Source organism: Poecilia reticulata, chromosome 13, assembly GCF_904066995.2.
Source record: "Poecilia reticulata chromosome 13, P_reticulata-male-v2, whole genome shotgun sequence".
In the NCBI taxonomy this organism is placed as follows: Eukaryota; Metazoa; Chordata; class Actinopteri; order Cyprinodontiformes; family Poeciliidae; genus Poecilia; species Poecilia reticulata.
In genome coordinates this window covers 34,381,549-34,399,145 of record NC_088842.1, presented here as the reverse complement: position 1 = coordinate 34,399,145, position 17,597 = coordinate 34,381,549, and the positions used below count along the sequence as shown (strand labels likewise).

Sequence of the window (17,597 nt, the reverse complement as noted above, 5' to 3'; positions counted from 1 at the left end):
TTCATTAAAACAGTTTATTCCGAATTTAAACGACAGTTTCAGTTTCAAAAACAGTGATTTAAAAAGTCAAGATAAAATACTGCTGGTAAAACAATAAGGTGCTTTTAGTCCGGGGGGTTGTCGGCTTCGTACCGTTCAGATTTTATTCAGTTTGTTTTGAGTCATCTGAACCAGAAGCTCAGAGTATTTCTCCAGCAGCGACATCGTCTGCTCGTCCTGCGTCTGACCAGAGGGGGCGCCGCTGCACGGCGCCGGCAGCACAGCCTGCAGCTCCCTGTGAGCGGCGGCGGCGGCTTCCTGCAGGACGGAGCAGCTCTCTGATCGCTCAGAGCCGCAAACCTGCTGGGAGAAAACGGAGAATCAGAGAAATCAGACCAGTGATCCAAATGGTCTAAACATGGCCGCCGTCAGAACGACGCCAACCTGGCGGTACAGGAGGACGGCTCGCTGTGTTGCCTGGCGCAGAGCGATGGCGGCCTGCTGACACCGCTGCAGGCTGACAGGCTCCGCCCCCTCTTCATCTGAAGCAGAAAGACAAAAATAAAAACCTGATTTCAGAGCGAAGAGCGTCTCCATGGAGACGATCCGAGGACTCACCTGTCAGACAGGTGCCACTGTCTGCCTGGGGGCGGAGCCTCTCTGACATGGGAGAGGAGGAGGAAGTGGGCGGGGCAAAGATTGACGAATCAGGTGCAGCAGAAATATCTAAAAAATAAAATAGTTACCTCGCACTTCATCCGGGTTCGTTTCCAAACATTTTTCAGTTTAAAAATATTTTCAGATTTCTAAAATCTGAGGCGAGCCGGATCGGACCGAACCGAGGTCGGCTTCAAAGTTAACATTTTAATCTTTTTTTTTTCCTCAATCTTTAGAGAACTGACAAAAAAGAAACAAAACAAAACTGGATTTTACTCAAACTCTCTTTCAGTTCATCAGAACTAAAAGTTTAAATCAATAAAAGCTTTAAAAGACGCCGGGGAGACAAAATGGCCGCGCTGACAAACTACGGAAGCTCACCTGGATCAGTCGGGCTTCCTGGCTCCGCCCCCTTCAGTCCCCCAGGTGGCGCTGGGGGGGCGGGGCTCTGGATTAGTGTCCTGTTGGGATTGGTCGGCGTCTCGTCGAGGCTGCCGGCGCTCCACCCACTTCCTGCACGCCGTGATGTCACTTCAGGGGGCGTGGCCAGAACCTGCGTGCTAAAAAGGACAAAACTGATAAATAATAATGTTTAATAATAATGTTTAACTTTAAAACAATGTTTTTAAAGTTAAAATCCAGGGTTCAGACACTTTCACAGAAAAATTCAAGCACAAAACAGAAAAATAACATTTAATTCCCTGATATTTAATATTTATCAATTATTAGTAATGTCTTGTCAGTTTTCTACATTCTGCAGCAGGAACAGTATGAACTAAAATATATCTTCAAATCATACTCTGAATAGGAATAATAAAAAATATGTTTGGCAATTTTTTAGAATTTAGCAAATTGAAATAATTTTGGTAAATATTAAAAACGTAAAACGAGAAAAGTTTGTTCTGCTTGAACTTCAACAGCGAGAAAAAAGCTGTTAGGTGTGAAAACATCTGGTTTCAACTGTAAACGTTTCCAAATTTAGTCAAACGTTACATTGAACTTCACTACAAAACTGTGCAGTTTGAATATGAAGCACTTTCCAATCCTTGAAAACATTGAACCCAAACTAAAGCATTTTCAAGGATTTCAAGGACCTGCATGGACTCAGAGTTTAACATGATCGGGCCGCCGTAGATGGGGGGGAAAACAGGAGTTTAAAACCCAACTTAAACTAAATATGAAAAATAATCTCAAATGTTTAAAAAAAACATTTTTTTTTAGAATCAGTTTTCTAGTTTTATTCTAGAATTAATTTAGAAATTAATTTCTGGAGGCTGCTGCCATGTTGGGTGACTGGAGCTTCATACCTGCTGCTCTGCTCCTGCTGGGAGTGGGGCGGAGCCTGTGGGGATGTGGGCGGAGCCTGTGGGGATGTGGGCGGGGCCTGTGGTGATGTGGGCAGAGCCTGTGGGGGCGTGGGCAGAGCCTGCATGGATGTGGGCGGGGCCTGTGGGGATGTGGGCGGGGCCTGATGGTTCTCCTTGTTCTCCTCCAGGGGGCAGCAGGCGGGTTTGGCGATGTCCAGGTACGCCAGGCGGGACTCCTCCGTTACTGAAGACGCGGCGCCGCTGTTGGCCGTCCTGGACGTGACGTCTGATTGGTGGAAACAGAAACGGGTGAGGCAGGGAACCTGACTCAGGTGAGTCAGAGAGGAAACGCCCAAGTTGTGCTCTGTCAGATGATTATCAGACCGATTTGGTTCTGATGCGACTGATTGGAAATCATCTGCTGATCAGGAGAGAAACCTTCACCCAGAAGCCTCGGCTGCACCGTGAGAGACACGCCGCGAGCCGCTCACACACCTCCCAGCGTCTTCTTGCACCGCAGCACCAGCACCGTGTGTCGTCTGCGGGCCGCCCGCCGCCGGGGCTCATGGGAAATCCCACAGGAAGCTCTCCTACTCAGGACCGCTCTACCTCCCACTGCGGTCACACAAACACTCCCTGTTGGCGAACGGCACATGTGAATGTATCTGGAGTTCCTCAGGGAGGCGCTCCCGGCCCCCTGCTGGACGGACCACAAACTGATCCGTTAAACCCGACCGGCGCCTTCCAGTTCTGATCGGTATCGGCACCATGGGGGGGACCATCCGAGTGTTCAGAACCGGGCTGAGCTCAGTCACGCCAACCTCCATCTGATCTGAAGCAGAACCGGTCCAGCCGGTCCGGCTGCCTGCGTCCAAACAAAAGAGTTCCTGAAGAGGCTCAGGTCCCTCAGAGTTCAACGAACCCGGGCAGAACCGGACCGTTTGGGTCAGACGAGCTGAAGTTGGCCTTCAGCTCATGAATCCAAACAAACCGACCTGCTGCTGCTGCTGCTCACCTGCTGCCTGGTTTATGACCAGCAGGTTTAACCAAAGAAAACCTAAAACTTTTCCTCACTTGTTTTTTATAATATTCTGTAGAAACTATGAACTTCAAGCAGAGAGTTGAAGGTCCTGAAGCCACCAGAGTAACATTTAAAGATTCTTTATTATGTTAGCCCTGAAATCCATCCTGCTGTGTATTTGAGTCCCTGGGGGGGCAGGAAGGTTGAATCTCGTCTCTCCAGAAGTTGCTTAGATACGGTTTTATTTTGTTTGGGTCACATTTTTCAGTCCGTTCTACATTTTTTTAACCATCACATCATAGTATTTGCTGCCAACATGTTCCTTTAATCTGCCATCTTCATGTCTTAAAGTAATTTTATAACCCAAGTTCAAGGAAGCTAAAAGTGATTCAAACTATATTTTAGACATTTATTGTGTGTGACATTCTGGCTGCTGTTTTGCTAGCAGTAGCATCACACCTTTGCTAACGTTAGCAATGTATGCTAGCTGTTAGCTCCTCGGGGACAGAACAGAATCATTTGTTTTAAATTATTACGTAAACAGTCCAGCATCATTTTCATCTTGGGGAAAACATGATCCAAACGCAGTCAGTGACGTAGCATTAGCATTAGCTAACTCACTAACAAGCTGTGGAGGCTGGATGGCCTTAGCTTCGTTAGCTAATTGACTTGAACCCCTTCAAGCCAGCAAAATGGCCGAAGGGGTTAAAGTGGAGGTTTAAAGAACCAGTAAAGCAAAGTGAAGCTAAAATAACCAGGATTCAGACTGAATCACTTTAAACCACAACTGAATGAACTAAATGTGGAAATGAAGGATTCATGCGTTCAACCACTTTAACCGGTTACGATTAGTGAATATGTTCAGTTCTACCAACAGTTAAATAGGAATCCATGTAATAAACGGAGACCGGACCGGATCAGAACTCACCTTTATCACCGTTTTCTCCCCGAGTCGAACTCGGAAACCCGATGGCGCCGCTGGGCTCAGATCTCATCTGGAGTTCTGATCCAGTCTTCAGGTTCGAGTTGCTCTCCTCAGAGATCCTGCCTGTGATCCGGCCGGGTCGGACCCTGGAGCACACCAGAACCAGGTCGGTATCAGTGCGGCGATCGGGCAGCGCCGGGCCGCGGGGAATGGACCGCAGTCGGTCCTGGAAGCGGGACAGGAAGCGGGTGGAGATGCTAAGGCGCGGGTTCAGGAAGGGCTTCTCCTGGGCCGGCCGCAGCGCCGTCAGGTCCGTATTGAAGCGTTCTGCAGAACCGCACGGCACTCAGAACGGGAAGCAGCAGCAGGAATCGGGTCGGGTCGGGTCGGGTGGTTCTTACCTTCAGCCAGGCTGGAGGCCAAACTCTCAAAGTGGTTCTTCAGAGAGTTCCGGTCCTCGTCGTCCTCCGGACCCAAACTGCCCACAGAGCTGCACTGGCTCAGGGAGTCGGTGTCTGACGGAGAGGAGCAGTTCGGATCAGAACACATCCTGCAGCAAAACGCACTTCTGCTCCTCAACATGACGCCTTTATTTTGAAAACCCAAATTAAACTCCTATATTTTGGTTCTAAACGTTAAATTCTGCAGAACCTTTTGTGTTATTTTTTGCTTCAGGCAGCCATGATGGATTCTTTGAAAGGCGACAGATTCTGTTTCCTTTAGCGGGTCAGTTGTGGCTCAATACGTTTTACACAAAATCATTCTTAGAGATTTCAAACCAGCTGCTGCTGGCCACGCCCCCAACTCACGTCAAAATGGCTGCAAACAGATGCACAATCACATAACCGTTTGAAAAGCAGAAGTGGAGCCTCCCGCACAACCAATTAGAATGCAGCAAGTGGTTTCTGGATGGTGAGTCAACACCAAATGCTTCGTCTTCTCCAGCAGCCATTGTACAGCAGGAAAACCATCTGACCAAACCTGCTATAACTCACCTTCGGTTGCTAGGTAACGGGCAGCTGGGTGGACTTTGCTTTCAGAAACGGCAGAAGGACAAACCGGGCGAAACTGGAGAAGAACCTCCGGCGGGTGGAAATGACAGCAGCTCAGGTTTAAAGTATCTCAGCCTCATGCTGAGCTAAACACCATTAAACGGAGGATTTTAATGAGTCCAAGGTTCGATTATTATGGTCTGTTAACACGTCAGGCAGCAGTCACAATAACTCGACTCTCCCAGGATTTAAACTTCTACTAAAATAAAAAAGAAATAAAAGTTTATTATATAGTCAATCTATGAATAAAGTTTCATATGGACTGAAATTAAACATCAGCTTCAATTCTCCACCATCGATTCTGTCTGGGTCAAAGGTCACGTGAGGGCAGAACATCCCCCAATTCGGTTTGTTTTATTCAGTGTGGAAAGCGAAACTCCAGATGCTTCCTACATGTTAATAATTCTGGCTGGCGACCCCCCCCCGCCCCCCCTATGGGCCCTCTGGCTGGCGACCCCCCCCACCCCCCATGGGCCCTCTGGCTGGGCCCTCTGCACCCCCAATGGGCCCTCTGGCTGGCGACCCCCCCCACCCCCCATGGGCCCTCTGGCTGGGCCCTCTGCACCCCCAATGGGCCCTCTGGCTGGCAACCCCCTGCCCCCCCCATGGGCCCTCTGGCTGGGCCCTCTGCACCCCCAATGGGCCCTCTGGCTGGCAACCCCCTGCCCCCCCCAATGGGCCCTCTGGCTGGCGACCCCCTGCTCCCCCTATGGGCCCCCTGCTCCCCCCATGGGCCCTCTGGCTGGCGACCCCCTGCCCCCGCATGGGTCCCCCCCCATGGGCCCTCTGGCTGGATCCTCGGTCTCTTGGATCTTCAGGTTTTGGTTTGTAACTCTGCAGATGGACCGGCGCCCTTTACCCGTGTCGTGCTGCGGCTCCAGACTTCCTGTCGACCCTTCGGAGCAGGCCGAGTCCGGACTGGGGTGCGTCCTCCACACAGGCTCCGCCCCCTGACCTCTGACCTCCAGCGCGGGATCGGCCCCAGCCTCCACCTTGAAGTCCCTGGAACAGGAAGTCCAGGTTCAGATCCAAACAGAACCGGAGCGCCGGGCCGGGGCCAAAGGGGCGGAGCTTACCTGTCGGACAGGGAGGGGCTGCAGTCTGATTGGAGGATGAAGGTCTGGTTTCCCCTGGATGTCTGCAGCACCTGAACGCCACACAGAGTTCACACACACACACACAGCTGATGACATCACCAAGGTGTCCAGCCCACCTCCTCCTCCTCTTCGTCTCCCAGCAGGCTGTCCAGGCTCTGAGGTTGGAACTCTTCCTCCTCCTCCTCTTCCTCATGGCTCCCGCTGGCGTTCAGGCCGGAGCAGAAGGCCAGCGGGTTCAGAGGCTCCGCCCACCGGCTGCGCACCTGGCTGGGCTCCGCCTCCGATTGGTCGACAGAGGAGGCCTCGGCGTCGGCCTGCAGACAAAACCCGACGTTACAGAATCCACACAGAACCAGTCCGGTATCCAGAACCGGTCCGATGCGGTCGGGATCAGAGGGAACCCACCAGCTTCCGGAACCACATGGGCATCTTCCCGTTGGTCTCCAGCTGCAGCGTCTCTGAAAAACAAAGTTTAGTTCATGAATGTGGAACCTTTCAGCAACGAGGCAGATCCAAGTAATCTAAACGATCCAAATGATTCACCAGCTATGAAACAAACATTTAGTCTTCCTGATGGTTCCAGTTATGAATCTCCAGCCCTGATCTAAAGCCACCATCGTGATAAATCTAAATATTTTAGGAGGTTTTCGTGGTGAAGCTCAGAGAAGCAGAGATTCTCCAGAAGCTGCTCTGCCAGCAGCAGGTTCTGCTGCGTGGAAATATATTCAGTTTGTTTCGTCTACGTGACAAAGCGTTCTGGATCCAGTCTGCACTTCCATGTCCTGATCACTGGGGAATGTTTGAGTTTTTTAATCCCTCCATCTATATATTTTATTTTTAAAAACTTGTTAGAAATAAATGAAGTTATTCTGTCTCCTGGGTTCTGGTCGATCTGCTCAGACTCACCAGCAGGGGGCTCCGGTCTCCCAGGGGTCCGCTGATCCTCCTCCTCCTCCAGAGGCAGCTGGGGGGCGGGGACAGTGATGAAGGTCTCCCTCCTGGAACACAGACAGAGCAGCTGAAGCGGCCGACGCCCCCTGCTGTCGCCTCCGGGAACGCCACCCACCTGATGCTGGGCTGCTGGGGGCCACTCGGCCCCGGGGCCCGCCTCTTCCTCATGGTGCTGCTCATCTGGGGGTCCAGGCGCCACACGAACACGCAGCTGCAGAACAGCAGACGGTGGTCAGAGCGGGGTCAGAGGTCACGGCCGGACGGGCTGCCGTGTCGGAGGTTACCTGTCTCCAGACGCTGAGATCAGATGTCTGCAGTCCTGGCTGAACCGCATGCAGCTGACCAGCTCTGAGCAACACACAGAGGTCAAAAGGTCAGCAGGAGCCGCCGTCGTCTGCAATGGAGTTAGCAGCCATCCTGTTTGGGCACTATTTCCTTCCACTCAACTTTCTACCAATACACTGAAACCTGTTAGTAACATTGTGGTCATAATCATCTGAATCACTAGAAACTTTTCCGTCACTGTGTAACGTCTATAAATGTAAAAAAATATTAAACTTTTTTTTTTTACCATATTCTCATTTTTTAAATATGAAAACCCATCAAACAAACCAGTTCAGTTATTCTGTGGAGTAAAGAAGCAACTAGACTTTGAGTAACTTTACTGATTTAGTCAGAAATGCATCAGTTCATGTTGGAGTGAGACCTCTCGTTCATAGACCAGCTTTGATGGGTGCAGCTCTAGTTTCTAGAAGCTTCAGTCGGAACATTTCTGTGCTGATCTTCCTCTTCCTCACCTGAGTGACCGAACAGCGTGGCGACGCACTCTCCGGTCTCCGCCTCAAAGATGGTGATGTTCTTATCAGAGCAGCTGGTGGCGAAGAACGATCCGGACGGGTCCGAGTGAACCTGCAGACGGCCAGAGGTCAGCCAGAGGTCAGCCAGACCCCGGACTGAGGCGGTTCCTGTTACCTTGAGCAGGGCTCCCTCGTCGCTCGCAGAGCCCTTCAGGCTGCGCTCCAGCTTCCCCGTCTCCACACTGTAAACTCTGAGGAGGCAGCGCCGAGTCAGAGGGTCAAAGGTCAAACAGGCCGAGCGCTCCGGTCGGTCTTTACCTGACGTTTCTGTCCTGACACGCCACAGAGACGCGCGTCCCAGTCGGGTCCAGGTCCATGTCGTACAGCATGGTTTTCTCCACCACATGGTGGCGCCGAGAGAACAGCGACCCGTCTGGCGTCTGGGAAAGAACCAGAACCAGAATCGGACCCAGTGGAGCGGCGCAGCAGAGCATCAGGCTCAGGAGCCACGAAATCCTTTTAATGAGACTAAAAGGTTCTGGTGCTGTAAAATAATCATTTCAATATTTACTAAAGTGCAGCTACACAACATGCCCAACGTCTCAGCAGCAGCTTCCATCATCATCACATCATTTCCTCAGCATTGTGGCTTCATTCCAATTAATTTAGTTTCATTCTTATCCTGGTCATTTGATTGATTTTACCCTATTTGTATCACTAAACTTATTCTATTGGTTCAACTCCTGATTGACTAAAACAGACTGAAGCTGCACCCAGCTGCAGGAAACAGGAAACATGAAGCTCAGCGTTCCTGCTGCTCAGACAGCAACACCTTCCTGAGACGCAGCGAGACGCAGTAAAACGCAGCGAGACGCAGTAAAACGCAGCGAGACGCAGTAAAACGCAGCGAGACGCAGTAAAACGCAGCGAGACGCAGTAAAACGCAGCGAGACGCAGTAAAACGCAGCGAGACGCAGTAAAACGCAGTGAGACTGAGTAAAATGCAGCGAGACGCAGTAAAACGCAGTGAGACGCAGTAAAACGCAGCGAGACTCAGTAAAACGCAGCGAGACGCAGTAAAACGCAGCGAGACTCAGTAAAACGCAGCGAGACGCAGTAAAACGCAGTGAGACTCAGTAAAACGCAGTGAGACTCAGTAAAACGCAGCGAGACTCAGTAAAACGCAGTGAGACTCAGTAAAACGCAGTGAGACTCAGTAAAACGCAGTGAGACTCAGTAAAACGCAGTGAGACTCAGTAAAACGCAGTGAGACTCAGTAAAACGCAGCGAGACTCAGTAAAACGCAGTGAGACTCAGTAAAACGCAGCGAGACTCAGTAAAACGCAGCGAGACTCAGTAAAACGCAGCGAGACTCAGTAAAACGCAGCGAGACTCAGTAAAACGCAGCGAGACTCAGTAAAACGCAGTGAGACGCAGTAAAACGCAGTGAGACTCAGTAAAACGCAGTGAGACTCAGTAAAACGCAGTGAGACTCAGTAAAACGCAGTGAGACTCAGTAAAACGCAGCGAGACGCAGTAAAACGCAGTGAGACGCAGTAAAACGCAGCGAGACTCAGTAAAACGCAGCGAGACTCAGTAAAACGCAGTGAGACTCAGTAAAACGCAGCGAGACTCAGTAAAACGCAGTGAGACTCAGTAAAACGCAGTGAGACTCAGTAAAACGCAGTGAGACTCAGTAAAACGCAGTGAGACTCAGTAAAACGCAGTGAGACTCAGTAAAACGCAGTGAGACTCAGTAAAACGCAGTGAGACTCAGTAAAACGCAGTGAGACTCAGTAAAACGCAGTGAGACGCAGTAAAACACAGTGAGACTCAGTAAAACGCAGTGAGACGCAGTAAAACGCAGTGAGACTCAGTAAAACGCAGTGAGACTCAGTAAAACGCAGCGAGACTCAGTAAAACGCAGCGAGACGCAGTAAAACGCAGCGAGATTCAGTAAAATGCAGTGAGACGCAGTAAAACGCAGCGAGACGCAGTAAAACGCAGTGAGACTCAGTAAAACGCAGCGAGATTCAGTAAAACGCAGTGAGACTCAGTAAAACGCAGCGAGATTCAGTAAAACGCAGTGAGACTCAGTAAAACGCAGCGAGACGCAGTAAAACACAGTGAGACGCAGTAAAACGCAGTGAGACTCAGTAAAACGCAGCGAGACTCAGTAAAACGCAGTGAGACTCAGTAAAACGCAGCGAGATTCAGTAAAATGCAGTGAGACGCAGTAAAACGCAGCGAGACTCAGTAAAACGCAGTGAGACTCAGTAAAACGCAGTGAGACTCAGTAAAACGCAGTGAGACTCAGTAAAACGCAGTGAGACTCAGTAAAACGCAGTGAGACTCAGTGAAACGCAGCGAGACTCAGTAAAACGCAGTGAGACTCAGTAAAACGCAGTGAGACTCAGTAAAACGCAGTGAGACTCAGTAAAACGCAGCGAGACGCAGCTGTTGTGCGTTCAGGGTCCAACCTGCTCGGCCGTCTGAACGTAGATGCTCTTGTCGGCTCCACAGCTCACCAGCTGGACCTCTGGACTCTGACCTGAACCGAAAACAAGCAGAAGCTGAAGGTTCCCTGAACGCATCGCTGGCTCACAGGAGATTGAACCGGAGCAGCCAATAGGAGCGGGCGCCTTGCTGGCCCCGCCCTCACCGGTGAACTTGACGGCGGTGATGGAGGCGGAGTGGTCGTTCAGGGTCTGCTGGAGGTTGTAGTTCTTCTCCTGGTTGAAGACGTGGATGAGCCGATCTCTGCTGGCTGAGGCCAGCAGCTTCACTCCTGAACGTGTCGCAGGAAGTAAATAGGAAGTAAACAGGAAGTCAGCCTTTCTACAGGATCCGGTTCTGCGTTCAGACATTACCATGGCAACGTGGAGCAGCAGCTTGAATCTCACCTGAGGACAGAGGAGAAAACTCCAAACAGAGAACCTCGGAGTCGTGAGCCTCGATCTTCAGCAGCTCAGTCAGGCTTTCCAGATCAAAGATCCTGAAAACAGGAGGCACCACTCGGTTACAGAAACGGATCCACATGGCGGCTCACAGGAAGGAAACCTGATGAACATCAAGCTACAGAACAAAGTCTCTGACTCCTCAGGAGAACGTAAAGATTTCATCCTGATGGCGTTTCTAAACTCATCAGCTCATCAATTCATCGGCCAGCTGGTTTCCCTAATTTTGGGAGATCAGTGATCAGCCAGTATTTATATGTAAAGCTGCTCTTTTCTACCTTAACGGTCTGGAAACCAGCCTCTGTCCTTCTGCTCTGCAGCGAGACGTTTGACTGATGTCTGATCAACTGCACTGTTCCTGACTCAGCGTCTGTCTTGCTACATTTAGCAACAGATCAGGCAAAACAATAAAAAATAAAAAGCTATCAGTGCAGCTGATAGGAGGTGAATCAGTTCAACACTTTAATGCCAAACAGAAAAGGACGAGTTTCAGCAACATTTACCGAATCCTGGATGAAATTACATTTTGATTTTGAACAACTGTAAAAAGAAAAGTAAATAAATCATAAATGATTAAATCAAATCTCCACATCCAGACCGAGTTTCTCTGAACTGCGGCGAACCTTCAGAACCTGAAGTTGCTCCGGTTCTGTTAGCTAACGGCTAAAGTCCGGTTCTGATCAGAAACATGAGGCTCTGCATCTTGAGGGTCTGCGCTGCGGTTTCTCACCTCAGGTTCCCACAGCGGTCTCCGGCCGCCAGGTGCTTCCCGTCCGGACTGATTCCCAGCACCCGGATCCCGGCCTTCCCGTCCGGCCCGTCGGCCTCGGCCCGCTCCCCCGCCGCCTGCAGGCGCTGCACGTCTTCCCCCACATACAGGATCTTCAGCAGGTCCTGGAAGCAAAACGACCCGCTGCAGCTTGAGGAGGAACCACGAGGTCCACTGACTGGACCCGGCAGAACCAGAGAGTCAGGCAGAACCGATTCTGGTTCAAAGCCAACTCCCTACCGGCCAGAACCCATCAGGTCCTCCTGGATAAAACCCAAACCGTAAGAGAAGTTTGTTGGTGGATAAATATCTATTCTGACTCAATAACCGCTCACTCTCTTAAATTCACAGCTGGACCTAGAATCGGTCCAAGGGAGCTGCAACACCGTCCACTGATTGGAGGACAGAAAACGTCACACTGGCATGACGCAGCGTTAGCCTTCTGGGTTCAACCAGCTCTGCCAGGCTGAGTCTGTTAGCGCTGGAAACGCTCCTGAAAATGAACTGAACTGCAGCGAACCGCACCGCAGCGGAGCAAGGCTTCACTAAGCCAGGATTTAGGCCCAACATTAGCTAGCAGCCCGGCTAGCATCCCAGCTAGCCGCTCAGCAGGCAGTACAGCTAGCAGCCCGGCTAGCTGCCCAGCTAGCTGCAACAGTCCTGGGATATTTTTTTTTAAATTAAACCGATGTTCTTTAAAATCCGTCTGGCACGAAACTGCAAAGTTCAGGTTAAAATGAAAGAGTAGAATAAGCCTACTTAGTTTCAAACTGATGTTTTTAAGAAGTTTACAAAGATTAAAAATACCAAATAAGGACATTAAAAAAAGAATCATAACTAAAGTAACGTCCAGTTCAGCTTCGACTTTCCTTCAGTGTTTTAGCTTGAATAAATTTTGATTAATGGAATCATTTGAAGCCACTGTGATGAGCTGAGCCTGAACCGGTCCGGTCTCACCTGGCTGTACTGGTTCCTCTGCCTGATGGGGGCGTCAGAGTGCCACAGTCTGATGGTGTTATCAGAGGAACAGGTGAGGAAGGACGATGGCGGCAGACGGGCCTGAGACGGATCCTGCAGCTCCGGATAAACCTGGAGGACAAAACATTCCCAACCGTAACTGGATCAAAACTAAAACATCATCTTTCAGTTTCCTGATTTATTAATAACTTCATAACGTTGATATTTGATCGACCCGGTTGGTCCAGTCCAGGTTTCTCTGCTTCCAAATCTGAACATTTTCTGCTGCCGTTATGACATCAGACCTTCGTATCGGTGATTTAGATGAGAGTGAATATGAACCAACAGGAAGATTACTGATTGATGATCGATCAGAATATTGATGATGCGTTCCTGACCTGGATGTTCCACACGCAGCTGCTGTGGTACAGAGCCGAGTGCAGCCTCCCGGCGTTCTTCACGTCCGCCACGTCCCACACGTACACGCTGTGGTCCGTGTACACGCAGCTGAGCCGCTGCCCTCTGGGGTCAAAGGTCAGCGCCAGGGTGTCGGGATGCGCCACCTCGGAGCCGGCGGGGGGTGGGCTGCTGGGGGAGCAGCAGGTCAGAGGTCAGAACGGGTGTGACGGCGCGGGGTGAGAGGGCGCGGCGGCGGCGCTCCGACCTGTGCGGCGCGCTCCGGGTCAGATCCACGCCCAGGCGGTGCGGCCGCGGCAGCGTTCCCACGTACTGCAGGTCGGCCGGCCGGAAAACCCGGATCACTCCGTCTGCGCAGCCGCAGAACACCCAGTCCTCGCTGACCGCCAGGCCGCTCGCCGCCGCCGTCTGCAGGAGAAGAGGCGGAGTTATCCCTGGAACGCCCCCGACATGCCAACATCACGACCTCTGACCTTCAGGTTCACAAAGGCCTCCAGCTGCCGGCTGCTGTTGAACAGACACAGGACCCCGGCGGCGGTGACGCAGTACGTGTTGCTCGCCGCTTGGCCACGCCCACACGCCACTCCACAGAACACGCTGTTCTTATGGTCGCCTAGCAACCCAGACCGACCAATCAGCGGCACGGTGCTGTTCACCTGGGAGCAGAGAAGGAGCAGGTGAGAGCCAGGCGAGCGGCAGGGAGCCGGGCTGTGATTGGCTGAGGAGGCGTCAGCTGACCCGCCGGTCCTTGGAGCCGTCCAGGTCCCAGAACTTTACGTGTCGGTTTCCCGCGGTAACGAAGTAGCTGCTGTCCTGGGAGACGGAGACGGAGAAGACTCTGCTGGACACCTTGTTGGTGGCGATGATGGAGCCTTTCTGCTCCGGGTCAAAGGTCGAGGTAAGGCAGAATGTTAGCAACAAGTAGGGATGGGAAGACAAACAATGACATAATAATGCAGCAGAAAACCTTCAGCCATCAGCATAACTCAAATATAAGAATATTTATCACCATCATAAATGAAATGTAAGATTTATATGAACAGAAAATGAAGTGATAAAACTTGGACTGACCCACTGACTGAGCCAAAGAACATGTGACTAACACATTTAATGGCAACTTACCGTTTAAAAAATTAACCAAAGACATTTTAAGACTTTATAGATACAAGAATTTAAAGCTGCACTGACATCCTGGATATCTGAAGAAACTATGGTAAGTCTTTTCTGGAGGGATATTTTTCTAGAGAACCTGTTTCTTTCACTTCCTGTCATCAGGATCGGACAATCAGGTTTTGTCAAAATGTGACTTAATTCATCAAACGTACAGATTTAACTCCCAGTAAGGAAACCTGGGTGTTTTACAGGCTTTAAAGGAAACCAGCCAGGATTCAGAGCTCTGTTTGTGTGTGTGTGTGTGTGTGTGTGTGTGCGTCCTCACCCTCCAGTCCCACACACTGATGGTCCGGTCATGCTGGAACCCCACAGAGACCACGTAAGAGCCGCTGCAGGAGAACGCCACGCAGGCCACGCCGTACTTATGGGCCTGGACCTCGGCCACCTGACCTCCACCCACCTCCCACACCCGGACGCAGGGCATGTGGCCGCTCTGGAACAGCAGGGGGCGACGTGAGGAGACCAAAACCACCCAAACACCAAGAGGCGTGCGGTTTGTCCCTCACCTCTCCGGTCACCAGGTGCTTCCCGTCAGGAGAGAAGCTCAGGGCGGTGAAGGGCTTCCTGGAGGCGTTGATGATGTGATCCTGCTTGTTGTTCAGTGGGTCCAACAGCACCACCACACACCTGGAGGAGGAACAGCAGCATCATCACACGCTGCTCAAACCTCGGCAGCTGCCACCGTTTATGTGGCAGTTTGGATATGAATAAGTTCATTCTGAACAAATCAATAAAAATATTAAATAAAACAAAAAAACACCAATACATGTACATAGAGAACGCGTCACAGAACGCGTGGCGGCTGAATGTCTCCACTGGAACCCCCCGTCTTCAAATCAAACTAAATTGGTGTCAAATGTTTGTGCAGTAAAAGTTTCAGTTTGTGTCGTTATCATCTTAAAGATGTTTATTAATAAAGTTTACAGATTTCATGATCAATATTTTCAAAACGTAGGCGAATTGATTGATTGGCACCAAATTTGTCTGAAGTGAATTAGGTGAGGTTGACCTTTAATGACCTCTGGACACATTTAACATCTTTGACATTTTACTGCGACACAAACGTTTGACACCAGTTGAGTCAGATTTGACGAAGACGGTTTGAGGAGGAGATGGAACCTGACGCGGCACTCACCCTGCAGGATAGGCAATACGGCCAGAGTTAGGGTCAGAGGTCAGGAAGCTGCTGACCACCGGGCTGATCCCAAGAACCTTTTCCAGAGTCACCTGAAGCAAACAGACCAGACTGCTAAAGATCAAACCGCTAAACCTGCTGGTAACCAAAACAGGCCTGACTGAAGACTGTCACCGTTTACAGACATGCTAAGCTAACGGTTCCAGAATGTATTTCACAGTGGCGTGAACAACTGCTAATCCACATCACCTGCTGTTGCTGCTCATTTTAGCTACTTTTTAAGCTTAAAAACAAACATCTAGAGCAGAGGTCCCCAAGCTTTTTCCTCTGAGGGCCACATAACTTTTACCTTCTCTGGTGGGGGCTGGAGTCAGTTTGTAACAGAGAAAGTGTGACACGTTCATCACCTGCGCTGCCGATTTTTACCCAGCAAGCACATGGGCAAATACCGTTAGTGAAACGGTCACTGGGACTGACTAGTATATATTCCATTGAGGGAAAGTAACTTTCACATATGAATTCCTCATATGTTAACATAAAGGCTCGTTTTGAAGTATAAGCTGTTCATAACAAACACGTGTGTTCATCTGCTCTACCGCTAGCAAACAACCATACTGATTAAATAACATAAAAGTCGAGCAGTTCCCTAAAAGTCCAACAGATGGCAGCACAAAACACCCACAGTTTACAGGACACACTTCCTGCTACAGAGCCCCCTGGTGGTTGAAGAAAAATACACATATAAACCGGAAAATATATAAAATATATGAAAACAAATCTGAATGGTCTCTGGTATTGTTCAGGGGGCCGGACCAAATGTGGAGGCGGGCCGGATCTGGCCCGCGGGCCGTAGTTTGGGGACCAATGGCCGGATCTGGCCCGCGGGCCGTAGTTTGGGGACCAATGATCTAGAAGAATCTCATGACAGACTGTCGTCTCGGGGTCAGGATTTAAATACAAAACAAAAAAACTGAAAAGGAATTTACAACTTGGTGGAAAATAAATAGATTGATACAAATTTCAGATAAAGAATAAAATCTGTAAATATTTTCTTCATCCTTTCCAGACTTGAAAAAAACTTGAGCGCACAACAATGAAACTGATGATATAGTCATGGTACTATTAGGGGTAGGCGACAATTTCTGACCTCCATGTACTAATTTAACTATTTAGGTAAATAAAATGGAGATTGGTGAGCCTAAATAATCCCAATTTAAAGTTATAATATGGGAAAATATATATATATTTAATTGTTAAACTGGCTTCAAAGAGGATAAATAATTGTCTTGCATGATGAGGATGGAAACTCTCAATGGCATTATGCAAAAAAGCTATTGATAACTAATATTTCCAAAGCTTTAAAAGAGCCTTTTGTGTTCAGTGGATGCAAGTGGAAAGGTGAAGGAAGCCCAGATGTTGTTATAAACTGAAAGCATAGATATGATTTTAACTGGTTTAAAACATGGGAGATGTGGAAAATACAAACACCGAAGCTGCTCTCAGCTTGAAAAGAGTGAAACATCCCTTTAACTGGATCCTGAACCCGAAGCTGTTTAACTTCGGATGTGAGGGAGACGGAATTTACCGCAACACCGGTGGCCTACATGTGTGTTGTTGTTTTAACTTTCCCTTGTTGCTGCGTTAAACTATTTAACCAACTTTTTTTTTTTTTTTTTTTAACTCGGACAATTGACAAAAGCTTTTTCTTTTTGCTTTTCAAAAGATAATTCGGTTCTAGCTTCTCAGAACGGTTAGAACATCTCAAAAACGCCGCGGAGCCAAAGCTAACGGTCCTAACTGCTAACGGTTGTAGCTCAAGACTGTACCCGGGCGCTGGAGCTCTTCCTCGGCTGGCTCTGCCGGCTCTTCCGCCCCGCTGGCTGCCTCCTCCTCTCCGCTCTATCAGCCATACCGGCAAGTGGCTAAACTTTCAAAAGAAAACAAAAACATAAATAAAACGGCCTCGGAAATGGTTTTAATGCCCAGCAAAAGCGCAAAAATTAATCTCACTTGGTTCAGAAAGTTTTGTTCACAACAAGCTTCTGCTGGTCGCCATGATGGCAGCAGGAAATTTGATACCGATGTAGGCGGCGGGACTGTGGTTCAAACTGAGCCCCGCCCACTGAATTGACAACCAGCCAATCAGCTACTAGGGATTTATTCAAGTGAAGCTACCAGCCAATGAGGATAAAGGAAAAAATCTTTGGAACTCGTGAAAATCTATCATAGCTAAAGTGCCAAAACAAACAACTGCCGTACTTCATTATACCTTTGCTAAAAAGCTGAATATCTGATAATGTCATCAGATGGAAAAAAAAATTATTTTATGTGCAAATTGTGATAATCCAAAGACTAAATAAGAAAAATTGGTAGAAAAAGCACTTCTTTTGAACATAAAACGTT

General features: G+C 49.4%; 1 protein-coding gene across 6 annotated transcripts; it reads right to left on the bottom strand.

Moving 5' to 3' along the window:
• On the bottom strand, positions 1-17,504 carry wdr62 (WD repeat domain 62). Of its 6 annotated transcripts, XM_081614170.1 has the most exons (33): positions 17,205-17,503; positions 17,021-17,121; positions 15,195-15,286; positions 14,566-14,686; positions 14,325-14,492; positions 13,625-13,762; positions 13,360-13,542; positions 13,134-13,294; positions 12,868-13,057; positions 12,470-12,601; positions 11,474-11,637; positions 10,690-10,781; positions 10,449-10,574; positions 10,267-10,337; positions 8,105-8,226; positions 7,962-8,037; positions 7,787-7,898; positions 7,274-7,337; positions 7,105-7,200; positions 6,945-7,036; positions 6,444-6,496; positions 6,155-6,352; positions 6,018-6,088; positions 5,801-5,943; positions 4,291-4,404; positions 3,893-4,216; positions 2,439-2,579; positions 2,084-2,229; positions 1,944-2,020; positions 1,018-1,196; positions 598-705; positions 424-521; positions 1-339 (listed from the first exon to the last, which is right to left on the bottom strand). In XM_081614170.1, the coding sequence occupies exons 2-33, from the start codon at positions 17,102-17,104 to the stop codon at positions 136-138; spliced, it is 4,140 nt and encodes a 1,379-aa protein (XP_081470296.1). In that variant the 5' UTR covers positions 17,105-17,121; positions 17,205-17,503; the 3' UTR covers positions 1-135. The 6 variants fall into 6 exon arrangements, with proteins under 6 accessions (XP_081470296.1, XP_081470293.1, XP_081470294.1 ...); XM_081614167.1 differs by having other exon boundaries at positions 1,944-2,229; positions 17,205-17,504; XM_081614168.1 differs by having other exon boundaries at positions 1,944-2,229; positions 12,868-13,054; positions 17,205-17,504.
• Between the last annotated feature and the right edge of the window lie 93 nt (positions 17,505-17,597).